At 48.1% G+C, this 24,211-nt stretch overlaps 1 protein-coding gene across 4 annotated transcripts in view; it reads left to right on the top strand.

The window, feature by feature from the left end:
• The window catches only part of TSPOAP1 (TSPO associated protein 1), a 3,327,443-nt gene that overhangs the window by 1,836,197 nt on the left and 1,467,035 nt on the right, over positions 1–24,211 (top strand). For all 4 annotated transcript variants that reach the window (XM_085649739.1, XM_085649737.1, XM_085649736.1 and 1 more), the window contains one exon: positions 17,982–18,794. In XM_085649739.1, coding sequence (XP_085505865.1) covers positions 17,982–18,794 — 813 coding nt within the window. The remainder of the gene's footprint in view (positions 1–17,981; positions 18,795–24,211) is intronic.

Below are 24,211 nucleotides of genomic sequence, written 5' to 3'. Positions count from 1 at the left end.
TGGACTGTTACACCCACTCTTTGTGGGGTACGGTGGCGGACGTGCTGCCCCAGTGCCCGGAGGAGGCCCAGACACGGCTCGCCCAGGCTCTTGCCGAGGGGTGGGATGCGGCACGGTACTCGATACGATGTGGGCTTGACACAACGGACTCGCTAGGTAGGGCACTTGTGACCACGGTGGCGATTCGTCGCCATGCCTGGCTGAGGTCCACTAATTTCTCCAGGGATGTCCAGAGCACCCTCATGGACATGCCCTTCGATGGCAATCGCCTCTTTGGCGACAAAGCGGATAGTGCGCTTTAAGGACTCCAGGGCTACTTCCAAGTCCTTGGGCCTCTCGGCCCCGCGCCCGCAAACTTCCGCTTTTCGCCCCTTTCGTGGCCACGGCCGCAGAACCAGCTTCAACGCGGACGTGGATTGCGCCGAGGCGGAGCAGGGGGACAGAGAGCCGGTCAGCCCACATCTGTCCCAGCAGCATCTGCTTCAAAGCCTTCCTAGTCTGAGCTTTCAGGCCTATTCCACGCATGTGGGAGGCAGAGTTCGCCATCACCTGCTCCACTGGCGTACCATCACATCGGAGAGGTGGGTGCTGCAAATCGTCTGAAGGGGCTACTCCCTCCCCTTCGAGGTGACCCCTCCAACCATGCCACCGCAGTACCACCGCATGTCGGGGGATCACTTGCAACTTCACTTGCCAAGGGGGCCATTGAGGGCGTTCCTGGCCCAGATGTAGGTCGGGGTTGTTATTCCCACTACTTTCTGGTTCCCAAGAAGGGCAAAGGGGGCCTACGCCCTATCTTGGACCTCAGGAGCGTCAACGCCTTCCTCTGGAAGGAGAAGTTCAAGATGCTCACCTTAGCTCAGGTTCTGGCAGCCCTAGACCCTGGAGACTGGAGGGTAGCGTTGGACTTGCAGGACGCTTACTTCCACATCCCCGTCCTGCCGGCCCACCGGCGTTACCTGCGGTTCACGGTGGGCCACAAGCAATTTCAGTTTACTGTGCTCCCCTTTGGCCTCACCAGTGCCCCTCGGGCGTTCACGAAAGTGATGGCGATGGTCGCAGCTCATCTGCGCAGATTAGGGTTTCCAGTCTTCCCCTATCTCGACGACTGGTTGTTGAAGGCGGGCTCGCTCCAGGCAGTCGTCTCCCACCTCCAGACTACGGCCGACCTCCTGCATTTGCTGTGGTTTTCCATCAACGTGCCGAAGTCGCATCTGAGTCCCTCCCAGAAGCTCTGTGAGAAGTTGGCCTGATGTATGATGTCACTAGTTCTAGTGTACACCTTATATCAGTCCAAATACCCTTATGGTGATTGGTTGTAAAGTCAACCTTATAGACCAGCTATCCTAGTGGTAGCATGGACAAGAGCAGTCTTAGGCTAAACTCTGAATGGCATGTGAAGCCAGCTGTGATACCATATATAATCCCTTGAATACCAAATGAAAGGACACCACAACAGATATATATATAAAATAAAGTGTATTTATTCTAGTCAAACCCTCGGCACTCTTTATGAGATTAGAGGTAAGTACAACACAGTCTTATTTAAGCATACATTAAGTCACACAGGTAAGTAATACAGTTAGGCCCTAGGGGCCACGCAAACCATATACTAAGTAAGTGGTATAAGGACCACTGTCACGGAAATAGGATAGGCCTAGGCCTAGGGAATCGCTGGAGCTACACTACACTAGCAACAGTTAGGAAGTGGGAGGCCCACGGGATTCAGGTGCAGAGTGGAAACACTCACGCGTAATGCGTAAAAGTCGATAGAAATAGTAGTTGTTAGAAATTACCAGTTTAAGGACACTTCTGAAGCAGCTAGAGAGTCGAGACTCGGAAACTAGACCCTAGGATAGTCACTACCCTTGTGAGCACCGAAGTACCCAAGTTACCTAGCCCACAGGCTGCGGGTGCATAGGTGTGAACTTGCGTCGGGTTTCGTCGTGGACTTCTATGGATGCCTGAAGGAAAGTTGCTGACAGGCAGTCAGTGAAGAGTGTCCGGTGGATCCCAAGGCTGGGATCAAGAAGAGAGGAGACCTGCAAGCAGAAGGGACAGAGTCAAGGTCACTAGCCAGTGACCACGTGGAACCAGGAAGGAACCAGGCGATGTCGTGAAGATTGCAGGTGAAGGTGAAGCTTGTCGCTGCAGCCACGAGGACCAGGGAACGTCGAGGACGACCAGGACCAGGAGGCGAGCTGTCCCACGAAGGCTCTTGCTGTCGGCGGCGTCGAAGTTGGACTAGGACTCACCAAACCTTGGCAAGCGGAACCCACGAAGAACGGAGGACTTGCTTCTGGTGCAGACCAGGAAGGTCTGGGGTGCTTCTCTTTTTCAAAGAAGCAGGAGCCAGTCTGGAGGAGCCAAACCAGCGGTGAAGATTTCAGGATGCGTCGTCACAAAGGCCACTAGCCGGCGGGCAAGCAACCGGACAGACGCGGCAAGCAGGAAAATGCAGAAGGGCCCCACGCAGGACTCGTGGAGTGTGGGGGGCTGATCTTCGGTGCAGATGGTGCTTGGGGTTGGGGCTTCTCAATCCCCGGTGCACAACTTCGAGGGTGCCTCAGAAGCTGCGCTTGAAGATACTAGCCACTTTTCCCAGGTAGCCGGTCCCACGTCTCTCGTCGCCTCCACGGATCTCAGCTCGGCTGTGGATGTGGATCAGGGTAGGAGAAGTCAAGGCTCTGGTCGGGCTCTGCAGTCGGTCCCTCGTAGAACTTTAGCAAAGCAAAGGGGTAGTCTCTTGATGGTGCCTGTTTGCACAGGGTAGCCACTCCTTGGCCACAAGGGAGATTCTTCAGTCTTCTTCTTTCGTCGAATGTCGAAGGTCCAGAGTTTCTGTTCAAGTTGCAGGTTCAGGATAATCTAAAGTCCTGGGGCCCAACTCCCACTCTTATACTAATCTGGGGGGCTGGGATACCTGCTAGGTCACGCCTTATGGGTGGGACCTGGGAGGGGGTGGTTACACCCACTTCCCTTTGTCCAGTTTCGCGCCAGAGCTGGGGCTGGAGTGCCCCAGTGCCGGTTTGAAATGGACTATGCAAGGAACACCTTGTGTGCCCCAGGCATGTCTCATTCCTTTCAGCCCACCCTGCCCCAATACACTAAAGGCTGTCTGGGGAGGTGCTAGCACCTCCCCAAGCAGGAAACCTATTGTCCAGGCCTCCCTGGCTGGGATCACTCCCAGCAGCAGGAGGTCAGACTTGTGTCTGTGGCAGCAGCATCCATTTTGTGATGCTGAGGCTTTGGTCAGAGGCTAACAGTAAAGTATGATTTCAACATGTCTTTCCCTCTAGAAGGGGGGAATAATATCCTCATGTCCAGAAATGGTATGGGGGTATTATTCCACAGTGTTAGACACCTTACACAACATGTTTCGATAAAGCCAAACCATAGATACCATAACCGTTTAAGATTATAAGGTACTTTAAGAGTATATGGTAGGCTATATCATAGAACAGCTATAAGGACATGGTTCCGAAAGCTGCAGACAGGCTCAGCTCATGCTAGAGCACCATCTCACATGTTACCAAGCACTCTTCCTCCAGAATTGTTAAGGCCTGCCATAGGAGTGGCTGATAGGTACACATGTGTCTATATGTAAGTTAGGTATAGGAATACTACACCTAAGCAAGGGGTGATTACACGACCTTGCCCCAGCTGAGTGATCAGCCAGTTGTGTCATAATGGAAGGCCAGGCCAGGGGTGGCATAATACATGCTGCAGCCCCTGGTAGGCCTAGGGTACACCTATGCCCTGGGTACCTAGGGTACACTGTACAGGGGCCAATAAGGTGATCCTATCCAAATGGGTTATGCACCTAAAGTACATAGTATCAATTTAGAGAGAGAACAGCAGGGCTGTGGGTCGGATTAGCAGGCCCACAGCCACATCTAAGTCGAAAACCAGTAAAGCAAAAGCAAAAAGTGGGGGTGAACATAGAAAGCAGACCCTACTCTCCTACAAGCTCTTTTTCATCGGAGCGGTTCTGGACTCGGCGCAGTTCCGGGTCTATCCCCTGTAACAGCAGGTTCGCGATATTCAGGCTCTGATTCCGATCTTTCAGCCTTTATCCCACGTTTTGGTCAGGTTGGTGCTGCGGCTTCTGGGTCTGATGGCCTTTCTGCATCCTGCTGGTACATCACTCCAGGTGGCGGATGCGGGCTCTGCAGTGGGACCTGAAGTTTCAGTGGGCCCAGCATCGGGGCAACCTGTCCGACCATGTCTTGATCTCAGATGGCACTGCAAAACAGTTGCAGTGGTGGCTCATGGACCGCGATTGGGTCAGTGGCAGATCCCTCTCCCTACCCCAACCGGAGCACGTAGTGCTGACGGATGCGTCCCTCCTGGGATGGGGGGGCCACATGGGAGAGGCGGGGATCAGAGGCCTCTGGTCTCCGGCGGAGTCCCGGCTCCATATCAACCTATTGGAGCTGCGGGCGATCCGACTTGCACTGAAGGCATTCCTTCCCTCTGTTCGGGGAAGTGTAGTGCAGGTGTTCACGGACAACACCACCACCATGTGGTATTGCAACATACAGGGCGGGGTGGGGTTGTGGACCCTTTGTTAGGAGGCTCTGCGCCTCTGGATATGGCAGGAACATCAGGGTATCACCCTAGTGGTTCAACACCTGGCGGGCTCTCTGAACGCCAGGGCGGACAAACTCAGCCGCCGGTGCATGATGGATCACGAATGGCGTCTGAACTCGGATGTGGCGCAAGGACTCTTTCGGCAGTGGGGAGAGCCTTGGTTAGATCTATTCGCCACCGAAGAGAATGCACAATGTCATCAGTTCTGCGCGTTGGAATTTCCAAGGCGGCACTCGCTCGTTAACGCTTTTCGTTGCGAGTGGAGTTGTGGTCTGTTGTACGCCTTTCCGCCTATTCCATTTCTGCCCAGAGTGCTGAAGAAGATCAGGCGCGACCGGGCCCAAGTCATCCTTGTGGCTCCGGATTGGGCACGAAGATACTGCTATCCCGAGCTACTCAGTCTGTCCATCGATCCCCCGATTCGACTGCCTCTTCAGGAGGACCTTCTGTCGCAGCAGCAGGGGACGGTCTTCCACCCGAACCTGTCCAGCCTCTACCTCCATGCGTGGAGATTGAGCGGCGACAGTTGATGCCATTTGACTTGCCTCCTGAAGTCATTCTGGCAGCCAGGCGTCCCTCCACTAAAACGGTATACGCCTGCAGGTGGAACAAATTTGTGGCATGGTGCACAGCAAAGGCTGTGGATCCCCTTTCCGCCCCTCTTTCTGAGGTTCTCCTCTTTGTTCTTTCCCTGGCCCAGCAGGGCTCTGCTCTGGGCACCCTCAAGGGATATCTTTCAGCTATTTCTGCTTTCTTACGGCTTCCTTATCAGCCTTCTCTTTTCAAATCCCCTGTTGTTGCTCGATTCTTTAAAGGCATTACTCATATGTTTCCTCCTGTCCCTTTCGTAATGCCTCAGTGGGATTTGAACCTAGTGTTAACCTATCTGATGTGTGCTCCCTTTGAGCCACTTCATAATTGTCCTATTCGTCTTCTGACTATTAAGAATGCCTTCCTGGTTGCCATCACCTCTGCTAGACGGGTGAATGAGCTCCAGGCTCTATCTTCTAAGCCTCCTTTCCTTTCTGTCCATCCGGCAAGGTTGTGCTCAGGACTCGTCCTTCCTTTCTCCCTAAAGTGGTAACTGCTTTTTACATCGGCCAGTCTGTTGCACTGCCCACCTTCTTTCCGCCTCCGCATCCCTCGAAAGAGGAAGAGAGGCTCCACAGTCTGGACCGAAAACGAGCGCTGTCCTTCTATCTGGACCGCACGAAACAGTTCCGGGTGGACGACCAACTCTTTGTTGGCTACGTGGTCGCTAAGAAGGGGCGGGCAGTGCACAAGCGAAGCATCTCTCTGTGGGTCGTTTTGTGCATTAAGGCCTGTTATTCCTTGGCTAAGAAGGATCCTCCTGTGGGGCTGAGAGCCTCTACCCGGGCCACAGCGGCTACTTCTGCCCTGGGACGGGGAGTCCCTCTTCAGGACATTTGTCAGGCAGCAACGTGGGCCTCGCTGCACACGTTTGCCAAGCATTACTGCCTGGACAGCCAAGTCCAGAGAGACGGCTTCTTTGTTCTGTTCTCCAGGACTTCCTGGTGTGATCTTGGTTCGCAGACCCATCACCGGGGTTGGTGTTGCTGGGTATCTATTCTAAGGTAAGGAATCTAACTAACGTGTTTCTTTCAGATGAACAAGTTACTTACCTTCGGTAACGATATATCTGTAAGAAACATTAGTTAGTTAGATTCCTTACTGCCCCACCCATCCTCCCCGTTCTGCGAACTGATATCTATGGTTAAGGACATCCCTTTCAGGGCCCTAGATTATGGCACCAGTGTCGGTCTCTTGCATGGCTTTGCGATGGAGCCGATTATGGATGTGTTGCAGAAGCCCTAGTCTGCTCCTGCAGTCTCTAGGTCAGTGGCAAGATGCTATAAGCCTGCTCCTGGTGATCAGGCTTTCCTCTCTGCCCATTCTTCGCCAGAAAGATTGGTATTTCAGGCTTCTTGTTCGAAGCAGTCAACTGGGTCTTTCCCTGCACCCTGGGGGATAGAGACTCCAATAATCTTGAACAGTCTGCCAAAAAGGTGTTCTCCTCAGCAAGTATGGCTCTAAAGTCAACAAACGCCACATGTTTGCTAGAAGGGTACATTCATGCACTAATGGACACTGTCAAGCAAGTAGCTCCTAAGTTGCCTGAAGATGACCGTGTTCATTTTTTGGAAGCACTATCAGACACGCAAGCGGCAGCCCGTCAGGTCATTCAGGCGGGTCTGGACACGGCAGACTCAGTCGCCAGGGTAATGAGCTCCTCCGTGGCTACCAGGAGGCACGCCTGGGTTAGGTCTTTAGGTTTCTCTCCGGATGTACAGGCTACTTTGCTCGATATACCCTTCAATGGATCCAGATTGTTTGGAGCAAAGGTGGATTCTGTGCTGAAGCGCTTCAAGGACAGTAGGGCTACTGCAAGATTCTTGGGTCTGTAGTCCCAGCCCAGGTGAAATGGATACAAAAGGTATCGAGGCTTTGGGAAGGCAGCTTCCTTTCGAGGCCATCAACAGCTACAGCAGCAGCAACAGCAGAACCCTCTGTACAGGTCGTACAGAGGAAATGTAAAGGCCATCTGCGAGGAGCCTCTTGACTACCGTCTTCCACCTCCTCCTCCTCCTCCTCCTCTCCTGTCCCCACCACTGGTACCACGGGAAAACTGCTCTAGAGCCCCCATCTTGGCGCATGCTGGTCCTGTAGGGGGCCGTGTGCCCCATTTTCTACAAGATTGGAAATTGGTTACTTTGGACCGTTGGGTTTTGAATCTTGTGGAAAATCGATACGCCCTTCTTTTTTAAGAGTTTCCACCTCTTTACCCTCCTCACCAGGACTGGTGTTCAGAGGACCATTTGCTGCTTTTGCAGCAGCAGGTTCTTGCCTTGTTGCAGAAAGGTGCGATAGAGGTGGTTCCAGAGCAGGAAAGGGGTCAGGGATGTTACTCCCATTATTTCCTGATCCCCAAGAAGGATGGTCGGTTGGGACCGATCCTGGACCTCAGGGTTTTGAAGTTTTACCTCAGGCAGGAGAAGTTCAAGATGATGACCCTAGCTCAGGTTCTTCTGACGCTGCAGTAAGAAGACTGGAAGGTGTTGATCGACTTGCAGGATGCGTATTTCCACATCCCGATTCTGAAGTCGCATCAGAAGTTTCTCCATTTGACGGGGGGTCTCAGCACTACTAGTTTGCAGTCCTTCCGTTCGGTCTCACTTCCGCACAAGGGGTCTTCACAAAGGTGATGGCGGTGGTGGCAGCACATCTCAGAAGGTCGGGGATTCTGATTTTCCCTTATTTTGACGACTGGCTGCTTAAAGCAAAGTCGCCAGAGATAGTGCTGAGTCACTTGCAAGTAACAACGCAACTGTTGTTCAACTTCTGTTTCTCGATAAATGTACCCAGATCTCACCTGGTGCCCTCTCAGCGCAGCCTGTTCATAGGGTCAATACTGGACACTACTGTGGGTCTATTTTTCCCGCCTCCGCAGAGGATTCTCGACATTCAGGGGATGATTCCTTTGTTTCACGATGGAGCGGTTGTTCCAGTCCTGAAGGTCCTATGCCTGCTCAGTCTGTTTGATTCCTCCATACTGTTGGTCAACCATGCACGCTTGCACATGAGGGCACTCCAGTGGTGCCTCCGCAGGCAGTGGTATCAGCACAATGGAGATTTCGGGGAGAAGGTCAGAATCTCCAGAGACACTGCAGCGCAGCTGTCTTGGTGGAGTGTGCTGAGCAACCTGTCTCAAGGAAAGCCTTTTCAGCCTCTTTCACCGGTGGCTACATTAATCACGGATGCCTCCACTCAAGGGTGGGGAGCTCATCTGGGGCATCTGGAGATCAATGGTCTTTGGTCTCTGGAGGAAAGGTTGCTTCACATCAACCTCCTGGAATTGCGGGTAATACGTTTGTCTCTCAAGGCCTTCCTTCCCTCCCTTGGCGGTCAGTCAGTAAAAGTCCTGACGAACAACACTACCGCGATGTGGTACATAAACAAACAGGGAGGCGTAGGGCCGTATCATCTCTGCAGAGAGGCTGTACGACTCTGTCCTGGGCTCAGGACCATTGGATTTGTGTTTGCAAATCATCTAGCTGGGGTGCCAAATGTGCTGCGGACAGTCTCAGTCGGCGATACTCGTCCGATCCTGAGTGGCGGCTTCATCCGGAGGTGGTCTATCACATCTTTCGGTTGTGGGGGTTTCCTCGGTTGGACCTTTTTTGCCACTCAGGAGAACGTGCACTGCCCGTTGTTCTTCTGTATCTAATGCAGGGAGATTTGGGAGACGCGTTTCAATGAGGTTGGAACTCCTTTACGCGTTTTCTCCCATACCCTTGAATCCTTGTGTTCTGAGGAAGATTCGCCAAGACCGGGCCCAAGTCATATTGATAGCTCTGGACTGGCCAAGAAGGGTGTGGTACACAGATCTTTTTCACCTCTCTTTGCACCCTACGCTCCGTCTCCCTCTCAGGGCAGACCTCCTCTGGCAGGGGCAGCCCCACCTCCAGAGCTTGCACCTTCGTTCCTGGCATTGAATGGGGTAACCAGAGTTCTTTCTCTCTCCCACTGGATGTGGTGGATGTTATTTTATCTTTCAGGAGACACTCCACCAAATCTGTTTATTCCTCTAGGTGGTCCAAGTTTGTGAAATGGTGTGGAGAGAGATCTATTGATCCTTTAAAGGCCCATTTATCTGATGTACTTAGTTTTTCACTTTCCTTGGCTCATCAAGGTTGTGCTGTGGCTACGGTGAAGGGTTACCTGTCGGCCTTGTCGGCTTTCCTCTGTTTGCCGGATCAGCCGACTTTAAGTCCCCCATTGTTATAAGGTTCCTTAAGAGCCTCACCAGTAGGTTTCCTCCTACTCCCTTCATTATGCCTCAGTGGGATTTAGATTTGGTTCTTACTTTCCTGATGTGTTCTCCTTTTAACCCCCTTCATAGTTGCTAGTTGAGGCTTCTTACTTTCAAGACAGTTTTTATGATCGCTATTTCCTCAGCCAGGAGGGTAAGTGACCTTCAGGCTCTTAGTTCTTGTAGGAAGGTGGATATCTGACTATGGTTACCCCCAACCTTTTTGCCTAGTGTCTAGCTGGTTTTTCGACTTAGTTGGCCTGAGATCCTGCCATTCAGGGTCTCAGGCTGTCTGCTCTCTCTTTAAAATGGACTCCATGTACCCTAGGTACATAACCAATTGGTAAGGATCACCTTATTGGACCCTGTACAGTGTACCCTAGGTACCCAGGGCATAGGTGTACCCTAGGCCTCCCAGGGGCTGCAGCATGTATTATGCCACCCCTGGTCTGGCCTTCCAATCAGACACAACTGGCTGATCACTCAGCTGGGGCAAGGTCGTGTAATCACCCCTTGCTTAGATATAGTATATCTATATCTACCTTATATATAGACACATGTGTACCTATCAGCCACTCCTATGGCAGGCCTTAACAATCCTGGAGGCAGAGTGCTTGGTAACATGTGAGATGGTGCTCTAGCATGAGCTGAGCCTGTCTGCAGCTTTCGGAACCTTGTCCTTATAGCTGTTCTATGATATAGCCTACCATATACTCTTAAAGTGCCTTATAATCTTAAACGGTTATGGTAACTATGGTTTGGCTTTATCAAAACATGTCGTGTAAGGTGTCTAACACTTTGAAATAATACCCCCATACCATTTCTGGTGATGAGGATATTATCCCTCCCTTCTAGAGGGAGAGACATGTTAAAATCCTACTTTGCTGTTTAACTCTAACCAAAGCCTCAGCATCACAAAATGGATGCTGCTGCCACGACACAAGTCTGACCTCCTGCTGCTGGGAGTGATCCCAGCCAGGGAGGCCTGGACAATAGGTTTCCTGCTTGGGGAGGTGCTAGCACCTCCCCAGACAGCCTTTAGTGTATTGGGGCAGGGTGGGCTGAAAGGAATGAGACATGCCTGGGGCACACAAGGTGTTCCTTGCATAGTCCAGTTCAAACCGGCGCTGGGGCACTCCAGCCCCAGCTCTGGCGCGAAACTGGACAAAGGGAAGTGGGTGTAACCACCCCCTCCCAGGTCCCACCCATAAGGTGTGACCTAGCAGGTATCCCAGCCCCCCAGATTAGTATAAGATTGGGAGTTGGGCCTCAAGACTTTGGATTATCCTGAACCTGCAAACTTGAACAGAAACTCTGGACCTTCGACATTCGACGAAAGAAAAAGACTGAAGAATCTCCCTTGTGGCCAAGGAGTGGCTACCCTGTGCAAACAGGCACCATCAAAAGACTACCCTTTGCTTTGCCCAAGTTCTACGAGGAACCGACTGCAGAGCCCGACCAGAGCCTTGACTTCCAGACTTCTCCGACCCTGATCCACATCCACAGCAGAGCTGAGATCCGTGGAGGCGACGAGAGACGTGGGACCGGCTACCTGGGAAAAGTGGCTAGTATCTTCAAGCGCAGCTTCTGAGACACCCTCGAAGTTGTGCACCGGGGATTGAGAAGCCCCAACCCCAAGCACCATCTGCACCGAAGACCAGCCCCCCACACTCCACGAGTCCTGCGTGGGGCCCTTCTGCATTTTCCTGCTTGCCGCGTCTGTTCGGTTGCTTGCCCGCTGGCTAGTGGCCTTTGTGACGACGCACCCCGTAATCTTCAGCGCTGGTTTGGCTCCTCCAGACTGGCTCCTGCTCCTTTGAAAAAGAGAAGCATCCCAGACCTTCCTGGTCTGCACCAGAAGCAAGTCCTCCGTTCTGCGTGGGTTCCGCTTGCCAAGGCTTGGTGAGTTCTAGTCCAACTTCGACGCCGCCGACAGCAAGAGCCTTCGTGGGACAGCTCGCCTCCTGGTCCTGGTCGTCCTCGACGCTTCCTGGTCCTCGTGGCTGCAGCGACAAGCTTCACCTTCACCTGCAATCTTCACGACATCGCCTGGTTCCTTCCTGGTTCCACGTGGTCACTGGCTAGTGACCTTGACTCTGTCCCTTCTGCTTGCAGGTCTCCTCTCTTCTTGATCCCAGCCTTGGGATCCACCGGACACTCTTCACTGACTGCCTGTCAGCATCTTTCTTCAGGCATCCATAGGAGTCGACGACGAAACCCGACGCAACTTCACCCCTATGCACCCGCAGCCTGTGGGCTAGGTAACTTGGGTACTCCGGTGCTCATCAGGATAGTGACTATCCTAGTGTCTAGTTTTCCAGTCTCGACTTCCTAGCTACTCCGGAAGTGTCCTAAATCTATCTATTTCTAAACTGTACTATTGCTAGTGACTTTTACGCATTACGCGTGAGTGTTTCCACTCTGCACCTGAATCCCGTGGGCCTCCCACTTCCTAACCTTTGGTAGTATAGTGTAGCCCCAGCGATTCCCTAGGCCTAGGCCTATTCTATTTCCGTGACAGTGGTCCTTATACCACTTACTTAGTATATGGTTTGCGTGGCCCCTAGGGCCTAACTGTATTACTTACCTGTGTGACTTAATGTATGCATAAATAAGACTGTGTTGTACTTACCTCTAATCTCATAAAGAGTGCTGAGGGTTTGACTAGAATAAATACACTTTATTTTATATATATATCTGTTGTGGTGTCCTTTCATTTGGTATTCAAGGGATTATATATGGTATCACAGCTGGGTTCACATGCCATTCAGAGTTTAGCCTAAGACTGCTCTTGTCCATGCTACCACTAGGATAGCTGGTCTATAAGGTTGACTTTACAACCAATCACCATAAGGGTATTTGGACTGATATAAGGTGTACACTAGAACTAGTGACATCATACATCAGGCCAACTTCTCACAGTTCTAAACCTCAGTTTTTAACTACTCATGCAGAAACGATGGTTCTCAGGACCAGGGCTGCTTTCCTGCCTAAGGTGGTCACTCCTTTCCATCTCGGACAGTCTATTACCTTACCTACCTTCTATCCTCCCCCCTCACCCTTCCAAGGAGGAGGAGAGACTTCACCGCCTTGACCCTAGGAGGGCTGTCAGATTCTAGCCGGACAGTACCAGGGACTTAAGAGTGGATGACCAGTTGTTTGTGGGCTATATTGGAAGGATGAAGGGCAGAGCTGTCCGCAAACAAACACTCTCCAGATGGATCATTTTGTGCATCAGGATCTGCTACTCCTTGACCAAGAAGGAGCCCCTTGAAGGTATTAAATCTTATTCTACCAGATCTAAGTCTTCTTTTGCTTTGGCTAGAGGTGTTCCTGTTGTAGACATCTGTAACGCGGCAACTTGGGCCTCCCTCCACACCTTTGCAAAGCATTACTGCTTGGTTTCAGAGGTTACGAGGGATGGCCATTTTGCACGCTCTGTGCTGCAAGATTTTTTGGTATAGGCTGGTGGACACCCTCTTCCGGGAGAGGTTCAGCTTGGGGATTCAATTCAAAAGGTGAGGAATCCACAGGCAGACGTATCCATCAGAAGAACAAGTTACTTACCTTTGGTAATACTTTTTCTGGTGGATACAGTATCTGCCTGTGGATTCCTCACTGACCCACTCACCTCCCCGTTGTCCACCTGCATATACCGAAAAAGTTCTTATTGTTTGACATTGTTGTTTTTCATATGTCATTTGCTTGCCATGCAGTTTGTTGTTAGGAAATTCTTTGGTTTTAGCTTTTCTTCTTTTCCTATATTCTCTATGTATTTGTGTATATTTTTTGTATACTGTGTTGTATTCTGGTATTATGTTGTGGGTCCACCCGTTCCCCTCGAGGGCACACGGAAGATCAAAATAAGGCTCACTGAGCACAAAAGCACAATCAGAACGGCCAATGTTAAATTATGTCTGGCTGCACATTGGGGGGAAATGAAACATATAATACCACAGTTGAGATTCGCGATACTCGAGCGTGTATTAGTGGCACCACATGTTAATGCCAGTCACCACCTGGCATAAAGAGAGACACATTGGATTTGTTTTCTGAATACACTGATAACTTTTGGGCTGAATGATAAAATAGAAATATCATGTTTTTTTATGAAGTAAGGGTCCAAATGCTAAACAGGACTATTATATTTTGATTGTGTGATGTTGCTTTCATACATCAATAGGTATTGGTTGTACTTATGCCATTGACTGTTGTTAGTGGTTTACTCTGATCTTATCAACTTTAAAATCTGATCACGCTTTATCTCATTTTGCTTTTTTATTTCATTTATTTAGCTGTCCACACACCTTGGAGAATCCATTTACCTCACGCTGTCACTTTTATACAGGTGGTAGCGCAGGGCAGATTTAGGCAACTGTTGTTTTTGATATTAACTTTGTGTTGCTGTTGAGGTTTTCATTATCAGTTTGGCGCAATTTTTTTAATCGGCATAGCACCGTTTTTTTGAGAAGTGAAAGTCGCGAAAGGTAGTCTATTTTCCCTTTCTTCTTCGGTATGTAACGCGTATACATTTGACACTTGTTAAGTATCTACTGAACAACATCAGTGGCACTCCGGATTTTTCATTGGTCAAATGTGGAACGACACGCTGGTTGTCACAAGTAAGTAGAGGTAGCGTGCGGCGTTTGTTATAATATATTTAAACTTCTACGTCGGTATTGACCAATCTACTTTTTGATATGCAGGCAATTTAATTGAAGAGGTGCAGAGGCGGGTCGGAATCCATTTGCAAGGCGTATGATTCATACCAAGTAGGTACACAACACAGCACCAGGTAGTTTTCATTCACTGTGACACTAGGGGGTAGTGATGACTGTAACAGTAGTTGGTTGGATTTTGTACCCTTTTCAGAAATTTGGTCTCCCACACATAAATGGGAGGTTGCGGATAGGTGAGACATTTTGTGGTTATCGTCACCTTTTCGCTAATGATCTTTTAACTTGTTTTATTTTTTACGGGAACGCTTAGGGTGTTTTTTTATATTGTTTAACTGTTTTTTCTCAACTCATTTCATTTGGAGGTTGACTCTGGACCTTCGGCACAGCACTAGATATTCCAAGTGCATGTCTGTTGTCAGTTATACTGAGTTTTCGTTTGTCGAAGGGTGAGTGTTAGCTGATGTCTCGTGTTGCACTGGTTCGTCTCTGTTTTTTCTTTGAAGCACATTTGGTGGTGGACTTCATTTTATTTTATACTTAATAAGTTTGTTAGACCTGACGATGTGATATGTATACTGTTGGGACCTGGGTTGCTAACCTGTATACCCTGTGATTGTGCACGAGTTGTGATGTTTCACAAAAGTTTGTTTTGATGACGAAAAGATCGTATTATGTTTATTTGCAGTTTACCCCTGATGAAGGGATCTCCCGAAATGCATTGGGATCTGTAACCAATACATGGAACCATGAATCACAAGAAAATTGAATAAATGCACAAATGTTTATAACAGCATTGTCACATATGTTTGTGCTTCACAATTTCACTCTGATAACTGAGTTTCTGATTCATTTTGGATTACTGTTGTATGCATCGATCAGCATTGGATTGTGTACATTGTACATTTAATTCTTGTTTTTGCAATATTAAAAAAAAATAATGTATTAAGCACAATGTGGGCACGAGAAGAGTGCACCTTGTTTATATGCAACAGGCTCTGTTTGCATTAATTTGAATTTACATTACATGGCAGGGGCTGGTCGGGATTACGAGGTTGCACCACATATTATTGTGATCACTTTGATTATACTACCACTTAGAGTAAGTTGGAAAAACTAGGTGTACCGGTTATATAAATATTTCTTGTCCCATAGACAGCGCCAGGCGCTGCGAGACAGGTGGTGGTTTGTTGGTTTTCCAAAGGCTTGACCTGTCTTCCCTGTAACTTGGGCGACAGTAATCCATCTCCAGTCAATATAAACTGCATTCCTGTGCACCGTGTCCTGTGCACCATGCTCCGTGACAGCCGTTAAAATGGCTTATTGGCTGTCTTCACTGAAGATCTTAAAGTTCCAAGAAGCTCCAGCTTCCAGCGTTGCACAGCTCCAACAACGACGTCCTGTCTGCATCCTCTGCATCGCGGGCCTTCATCTTTTGTGTGTGTTGTTGAGGCTTCCCTGCGATTTCCTGTGCCTCCTGCCAGAGGGTCCTCCATGGGGCTCCATCGATTCCTTCGGGCTCTCTTGCATGCTGTGGGCCAGCTCTGACTTATCCTTACTGGGTTCGTCCCAACGACCTTTCTGGTCTGCAACACAGCATCTTCTCCTGAGAACTGTTATTTGCGCTTGCCAAGTCCTGTTGTTGGTACTGCCTGCCACTGACCTTCCTTCACTCGTCGACCGACGTGAGAGAGCTCTTTATAGTTTCCTGTGCTCCTGTGTCATTGCCTGGTTTCCATAGCTGCTGCTTCAACCTTACTGTGCTACAGCAAGAACCTCCTACGAGGGCTGGTATTGTGCCCCTGTGCCTCCTAGTCACCTCCAGGTGGTTTGGACTCTATCCCCTCTGCTTTCACGTTCTTCTTCTCATTGATTCCACGTCCTCAGTTCCAGTGGCCTGGTTCACGAGACTCTGTAGCTGCTGAACTTCCACAAATCTCCATTTGTGTTTATGGGCGGTTCTGACACCACTTCTTCTCAATGCACCTGGGCTCCCTGGTGTAGATATCCTGATTCCTATGGTATCCACGGGTGGGGTGTCTCGCCAACCTTCCTTGATTCAAGTGGTTCCTTCGGGGTCCTTTGGGAAGGGTCCCAGAACTGTAAAAGTCCAACAGCAACTTACCCTGTGTTATCCAATTGATGTTTGACCTGGTGTAACCACTCTGCACCCGGGCACCTTGACGTCCCTGGCTACTCACCTTGGGTGGTTCTGTGTTTTCCTCTGGGGTCCTCCATCCTTGGGTAGTGGTCCTGTTTTGGTACCTACCTCACATTTCGCTATTTTACTAAATGGTTTGGCACCACCGGTTGGACCCTATGTGTTTTGCTATGCTACTTACCTATTTCTGAAGTATTTCTTGTGAGTAGTTGAAATCTCCGGGTAGGAGATATACCAAGTTAGTGTCTAATGTGTGCTAATAAATAGAATGTATTTTTATACTCACCTGGTGTGGTTCTTTATTGTGTAAAAAGCTTACTGACTGACTATAGTGGTAAATGCACTTGCATTACACCCCTCCTGAATAAGCCTTAGCTGCTGTCCACAGCTACCTCTTGAGAGCACTGGTTTTGAGGGACCTAAACACTATCACTAAGGGTCAACTGGACTCCGTGCACAGTGCCTCTCCATAGGTGAACACTATATAGCGAGTCAGCCTCCTACACTCTGCATCAAAATTGGTACCCTCTGGCCAAAAAGCAGAATCCTGAAGGCCTAATGTCTCACTCCACCAGAGCTAGGCTGCTACCACCTCGTTGCAACATGGAGTTCCAGTCCTCGATATTTGTCAGGCAGCAACGTGGGCATCACTGCACACAGTTACCAAGCACTACTGCCTGGACTATCCAGTCCGCTGGGACGGCATTTTTGACCACCCTTTTCTGCAGGATTTCTTGGCAGTCCCTCCTCCAGGGATGGTATTGCTTGGGTATCTATTCAGAGGTAATGAATCAGCGGCTAGATGTCTCTATCAGATGGACAAATGACTTACCTTCGGTAACGCCTTATCTGGTAGAGGCCTGATCTAGCCGCAGATTCCTTACTGACCCACTGATCGTCCTCACTCTGAGGACAGATTACAAGGGTCTGGGCTGATCCGTTTCAGGGCCCTAGTTGCTAAGAAACACAGCAGTGTCAGTGCACTTCATGGGTCCGCGCTCCTGGCATGGAAAGTCATGAAAAGTACTGAGTTCAGCACGCCGAGGTGGTGCCTATATAGGTGACGTAGACGCCACTACTGCGCATACGATGTCATGTGGAGCCAACCAATGCCACCTACCGGTGCGCAGGGGTATGGCTCGAAGAAAAATATTCTGGATCCATCTGATGCCTGGGAAATTCAAGGCTAAGAAATGTGTGGCTAGATCATGTCTATACCAGATAAGGCGTTACCGAAGGTAAGTAACTTGCAAATGTTTTGGTTGGAAAATTGGAAGTTCCACTTTTTCAGATGGCTTCTTTTCTTCGATGTTATCCAGGACCCCCCATTCAAAATATATAATGATGCCATTGCATCTTGCAACAATAAAAATGTGTTGCTGCATCTTGTTTCATCCACTGTTAGGGCAGGGTGCAGGTTACATACATACATAACATTTTTTGCTAATTCAGTGTTTCTGGAGTTCTGCTGTATAGGTAAGTTACCTTCTAGTATAATGTTACATCTAATCGTTAGTTGCCTTATATGTCTTTTTATGGGGCCGTCAATGATATCTATAAAGTTAATAATCTGTGCGAAGATCAATTATTGGATACGCATGTGGCATGTAGTTGAATGTTTTTTACGGTTATACTTCATCATCTGACGATTAAACAAGTTTAGTTGGTTATTTCCTGGATTAGGTTTGAGGACTAATTGTTTTTACCTTTGTATCCATAGGAGAGCTTATGGATGGCAGACGTGGCCTGGTCCCTTCAAATTTCGTGGAACGTGTTTCCGATGATGACCTGATGACTGCCCAGCCTCCTGAAGTCGGTGAATTGTCTCACAGCTCCTTTCAGGACACCAGCTTTATTAGTAGTTGCAGTGTGGAAAGGAGCGATCTCCCTGAGGAAGAAGAAGGAAGCTTAAGCCCACTTTTGAATGGCTTGCCCAGAAGCAGTGATGAGCAAACTGATGTTTCAGCCGTGCCTTACCCTAGAAAGCTCACACTCATCAAGCAATTGGCAAGGAGCATTGTGGTGGGCTGGGATCCGCCCCTGGTTCCCGCTGGTTGTGGGAGTATTCAAAGTTATAATATTTACTTGGATACAGAATTGCGCCAAAATGTACGATGTGGATCACCAACCAAAGCCTTGCTGGAAAAGCTTGATCTAAAAACAAGGGCGTATCGTGTATCTGTTCAGAGTGTGACGGAGAATGGCAACTCCGATAGATTGCGCTGTACACTTCTAGTGGGAAGTGGCTATTCCATTGCACCTGCTCATTTGAGAGTTCGAAGCCTTACAGCCACGTCTGCTGAGATCACCTGGCAACCTTGCAATAGCAATTACACACATGCTGTGTACCTCAATGAGGAAGAGTGTGGCCTGACAAAAGCAGGAACCTACTGGTATGTCTTAAGGAACTTGAGGCCCAGCACGCAGTACAACGTGAAAGTGGAGGCCCGGCCCCATCGGACACCTTGGGCACTTACTCCAGAAAGGCGGGAGAATAAGTCCACAGTGATGCAGCTCACAACTCCTTCAGCAGGTATTTTAAAAAACAAGGTTTGGATAATGCAGTGTACACGGATAGTGGTTGGTTGTTAAGCTGCATCAAAAGTGTTTTTCAAACTTCCATTAGATATGTTTCTCTAATCTATCTGGGATTGCATTTCTCTGTAAACCTCCATTATTTCCCACTTTCTCTCCTACCCCCCCCCCCGCCCCGCCCCCCACCCCCACCTTATTGAGTGGATGTGGTGTATACAAAGGTGAAAGAAAAGAAATGCAACTAATAAAAATAAATATGAAAACATTTAGTACGACTAACAATCAGCCTCCTCAATTAAACTAGTAAGCAAGAGCATACCTTTAGCACCTCAAGGTGTTATGTAAGTATTCAAGTCATATGCTTAATTCAACCTTCTGCAAGTCCCTTCAACCTCTCCTGTGTGTTGTGCTCTTTTCTCGGAACACAACTGTGTTCCACCATTCCGTCTCTTCAGCTTTCTGTTCATCTTGTGTGGTAGCTCTCCCCTGCCCTTCCTTCCCCTTCTGAGCCCCTGCCCTACCATTCTGAGCTGCAGCCCTCCAAACTGAAAACCTCTTTTTATTTTTCAACCCACGTGTTCTTTAACAGCAGTTGCTCGCCCGGGTCAGGTTGGGAAATGATCCGGGTAGATTATCATACTAAAACAGCCATTTGCAATGTATAGCTCATTTTCCCAAACCCAACTTGTATTCTCTGCTAATGTCCGTATGTCGATTGGGAAACTGATCTATGCACCGTAGGTCTGCTCATCTGTTTAGCTACTTTACCAATCTCCAAATGCATTCTGGAATGGCTGTGTGAAGCCCCGGGCTTCTGTTTCTGGTTGTCTCCTCGTCCTTGACTTTCTGGATCAGAGAGAGGTCCAACTGTGTAACCATTCTTAACGAGCAATGGATCTTTACTTGTAAATCTGGACATGGTTCCTCCCACTCTTTATGACAGTCCAGTGCCAATTCGAATTCAGATCTGTATCATTTGTCTCTTTTCTGTTCACTGTATGCCAGAGCCATCTTCCTGCTGAGCTGTTACACCAGAAAGTCTTCTATTGATGCTTCTCTTGTTCCACAGCCCGACTACGGAATGGATCATAAACAATTGCATATTATCTCGATTATCTGTCAATAGATCTTCATTAATATTCATAAACTGTGACTTGTCCTGCCCATACACGGTATCCCGAAACACTTTTCATGAACAAATATATTTTTTAAATGAGGTCCCTATGACTGGGGAACCTTCGCTTTACATATTTACATATTTTTAATTAATTAGCAAAATGTCAAAAACTCAATATAAATTCCTCAGTTGGTTCAGAATATTTCTACCAACTATGCTGATATGGAACATTTCTTCTTTTTCCTCTTTCAAAAAGTGAGGCAAATGAAAATAACTGCAGACTAGCATAGAGAAATTGCTGTGCTGTCGCTTTAAGACTGCCATTGGATAACCGCAATTCCAGCATGCACCACAAAAACAAAAGGTCACTCGATTATCTTTCCGGAGCTGTAATAAGGACATCAAAGCACAGGGCTGTTCCCTTTCATCTATTTTTATCAAACAGAATGCTTCTGAGTGGTACATTTTATGCTTCTCTCCAAATCTTTTAGCCTTTAGAGGTTTTCGAAACTTTTTTCTCTGTCAGGTAATTCTAGTTTTAAGCTGTGTTTTATCTCCGTTTTTTTCAAACGGTGGGCACTGCCTTTTTGCAGAAAATCTGAGTGGCGACTGTGTTTAGGTCTCGCTGAGCCCCAGCGCTTGCGCTGGCTCGGAGAGACATTTTATAGTTGGTATTTTCAAAGTGCTGCCGTGGCCTAAAGCCTCAGTGCACGTGAACGTGCACGCGCGCAGCGCCATGTGTCTTTCCTCGGCAGCACGCGATCGCGATCACTTTCACTTTCGTGGCCGAGGAAAGTGGCGAAAGCTTGTTCTATTTCTTTGTCTTCTTGTTTTATTTTGCAAGTGAAGCCTTGCTTTCCTGCAGCCTGGACATTTCAGAATAGCATCGCTTTCCGTCCCTAACCCCTCGCAGCTTATTTATTTGTTGGTTTGTGAGTTGAGGAAGATGATCTATCTGATGCTTTTCGTTTCACTTTCTTGCCGATCTTCCTGCGTGTTTTCCTTCTTTCAGGGGGAGACCGGGGAGAGGGCTTTTCCTAATGGAAAGAATGCAGGGCGTGTGACTTAAGAATGTTTGGTTCTGAGCTAGTTAAGGTGCTATAATGGACGTTTCTTCAACATGTTTTAATGCAGTGTCCGTACCTGAGTCAAATTATTTATTAGGCCTAATTACTTTCACATTCGGCCATTGCTTGTTATACACTTGTTTTGTTTTCTTCTCTTTCGTAGTTAGGGAAATGTGATGGTGAAAGGCAGCACGAGTACATTTAAAGTGTAAGAATGCTTGAGTTTTCGTCTGTCCTTGTGCTTTCATTTTGCACCCTCTTTTATTTGTTTGCAAAGCGCTCTGATACCCACGGGTCTCGCCAGCGCTATATAAAGCTTTATAAATAAAAACTCGGGCGCACTTCAAATTACAAGAACGGTTCTGTTTCTGGCCAGTCCCGATCACTGACCCTTGGAAACACTCTCTGCTCACTCCCAGCTCAGCACATCCAACTCTTCCCTCAGTCCACAGCACAGAGAAGCCGATTTAAAGGGGGCGCCGTTTTTCCACAGAAATTGCGTGCACTTCGCCCCGGAATCAGACTTGGCACCAAGATAACAGGCCACAGACATGCCTCATAGCTGAAAATAAAATAAATGCAAGTCCAGTCTGGTCATTAGATAAAGCTCTCTAACAGGTTTTATTGTTGTAGCCCTCTCCATGGATGTTTCACGGGAGCCATTTCAATCAAATGCTAGATGTGTACTCTGTTTTCAGCTGCAAGAATTTCCCTGAAACATGAGCCTAAACGTCTGACTGTTGCATGTGGGCACTGATAGGGCTGATAAGGAAGAGTGATTATGGCAATAAAGGAGGCCTGTGCGAATTCTGTAGCCTTCACTGCTTGTGGATAAGCACATTATATGCGTGCTCTCCCCGTTACTTTTGAAAATGTATCCATGTGTTAAGATGTCTAAAATGGCCGCAAGGAAGCTCTACAAATTAGTGCTCCGCAGTAGCACTAATTTCTGTTATTTATTAACAAAATAAACAGATACACATTTGTGTAGCACCCAAATCAGATTTCTAAGAAACTACCGTTGTGAAACCAACACACCAAGAGCCCCACTGTTCGTTCTCTTGAACCATCAGACTGACACATCTGAAGCACTGTCCATAGCACACTGACACACACACACTCACTGCACCCCGCACTGAATCCTACTCCTGCATACTTAATATACTTCTGCAAGTCATTCATACACTGGCACACTTTAAATCCGTATAGAAAGCATAGCATATTGTGGCAACTAGCTCATACACACATCCACTTGGCTTGTCTTTTAGGTACATCTAGGCTAAACATGCATGTCACCATTTGGGATGCATCTGCGGTTAAAATCTACTGTGACACCTCACCTATTGATCATTTTTGCTATTAACTATGGAAAAAGATCATGTGGCACTTTAAATACTCTTGAAATATCACCAGTCCCAAAAATCTGCATAAGTGACAAGTCAAATAGGCATCATTTCTAATTATGCCCTTTTGGCTGGTGCTATCATCTCACCACACCAAGTTCCCAGTCCTATTTACTTTCCATTCTGCAGAGGTCTGGTAAAAATAGTGCAATTTGTTAAGTATTACATCCCATAATGTTTGTGTAAGTTACCAGATCTTTAGCTGCCACGAAACACTTAACCATAGTATGGTCCTCCAGAATAAGGTCAAGACACACAAGCAACCACAACCAACCACAACCAACCACACACACACAACCACACATACAACCACACACACAACCACACACACAACCACACACAACCACACACACACCCAACCACACACACACACCCAACCACACACACACACAACCACAATCACACACACAACCAAACACACACACAACCACACACACACACACAACCACACACACAATCTTAAACGCAACCTCAAACACACACACAACCACACACACAACCACACACACACAACCACACACAAACAACCACACAACAACACACACACAATCACACAAACAACCACACAACACACAAACTAACACACAACAACACACACACAACCAAGCACACAACCACACACACAACCATGCACACAACCATACATACAACCACACACACAACCACACACACAAACACACACACTCAACCACACACACTCACACAACCACACATACACAACCACACACACAACCACACACACAACCACACACACAACCACACACACAACCAACCACAACCAACCACACAACCACACACACAACCAACCACACAACCACACACAACCACACACACAACCACACAACCACACACACACAACCATACACAACCAATCACACACACACAACCACAACAACACAACCACAACCACACCCCCAATCACACCCAACCACACCAAACCACACACAACCACACTCACACACAACCACACACACACAACCAAACACACACAACCACACACACAACCACACACACAACCACACACAACCACAGCCACACACAATCACACACGCACACAACCACACACACACTCACTCACAATCACACACAACCACACACACACAACCACACACAACCACACACACACACACAACCATACACACACAACCACATAACCACACAAACAGCCACACAAACAACCACACACAACCACAACCACACACACAACCACACATGCACAAAACCACACACAACCACACACACACACAACACACAACCACAAACAGTTTTTTGGGCTGTCAGCATAAATAGGCTGTCACCAAACACGATGAACACCTCGGGAAAGTTTAGGAAGTCACCCTCAACTTTGAAACCACTTGCTGTTGCAGAGTGTGTGCTGTACACATGGCAATACCTTGACACAGCGGACTGTTGCAAGGAATGCTTTGAGCCTCCGAGGCTGACAGACTTCAGCCTGTGCATTAGTTCACCCCGACTTGGCGCTGCATGTAAACAGGGTGCCCACTGTCCAGCATGAAGTGAGACATTGTGATCGGGGCTGGAGATGCTATTTAGCAATCTGCTTAGAACACTGTGTTTCATTTATGGCATTAAACATAAAGGAGCACTGGCAACGCTGATAAACTGGATTTCAATTTGAGTAGTGACTAAAACTTTAAAAAAACCTTCAGTACTGAAACAAGTGCAATAGGTCTTGCATTTGCAAAAGTTTAAGCTATTAGCATTGTTCATGACAATGCATTTTTATCTATTTTATAAAACAAACACATGAATAAATGTCATTATCATTTACAATGCCAATAGCTAATGTTGCATTATTATTAGCAAT

The sequence above is a fragment of the Triturus cristatus genome, chromosome 3_2, assembly GCF_964204655.1.
Source record: "Triturus cristatus chromosome 3_2, aTriCri1.1, whole genome shotgun sequence".
NCBI classification, from domain to species: domain Eukaryota; kingdom Metazoa; phylum Chordata; class Amphibia; order Caudata; family Salamandridae; genus Triturus; species Triturus cristatus.
The sequence above is the reverse complement of the archived record's forward strand: the minus strand, read 5'-3'. Positions and strand labels throughout refer to the sequence as shown.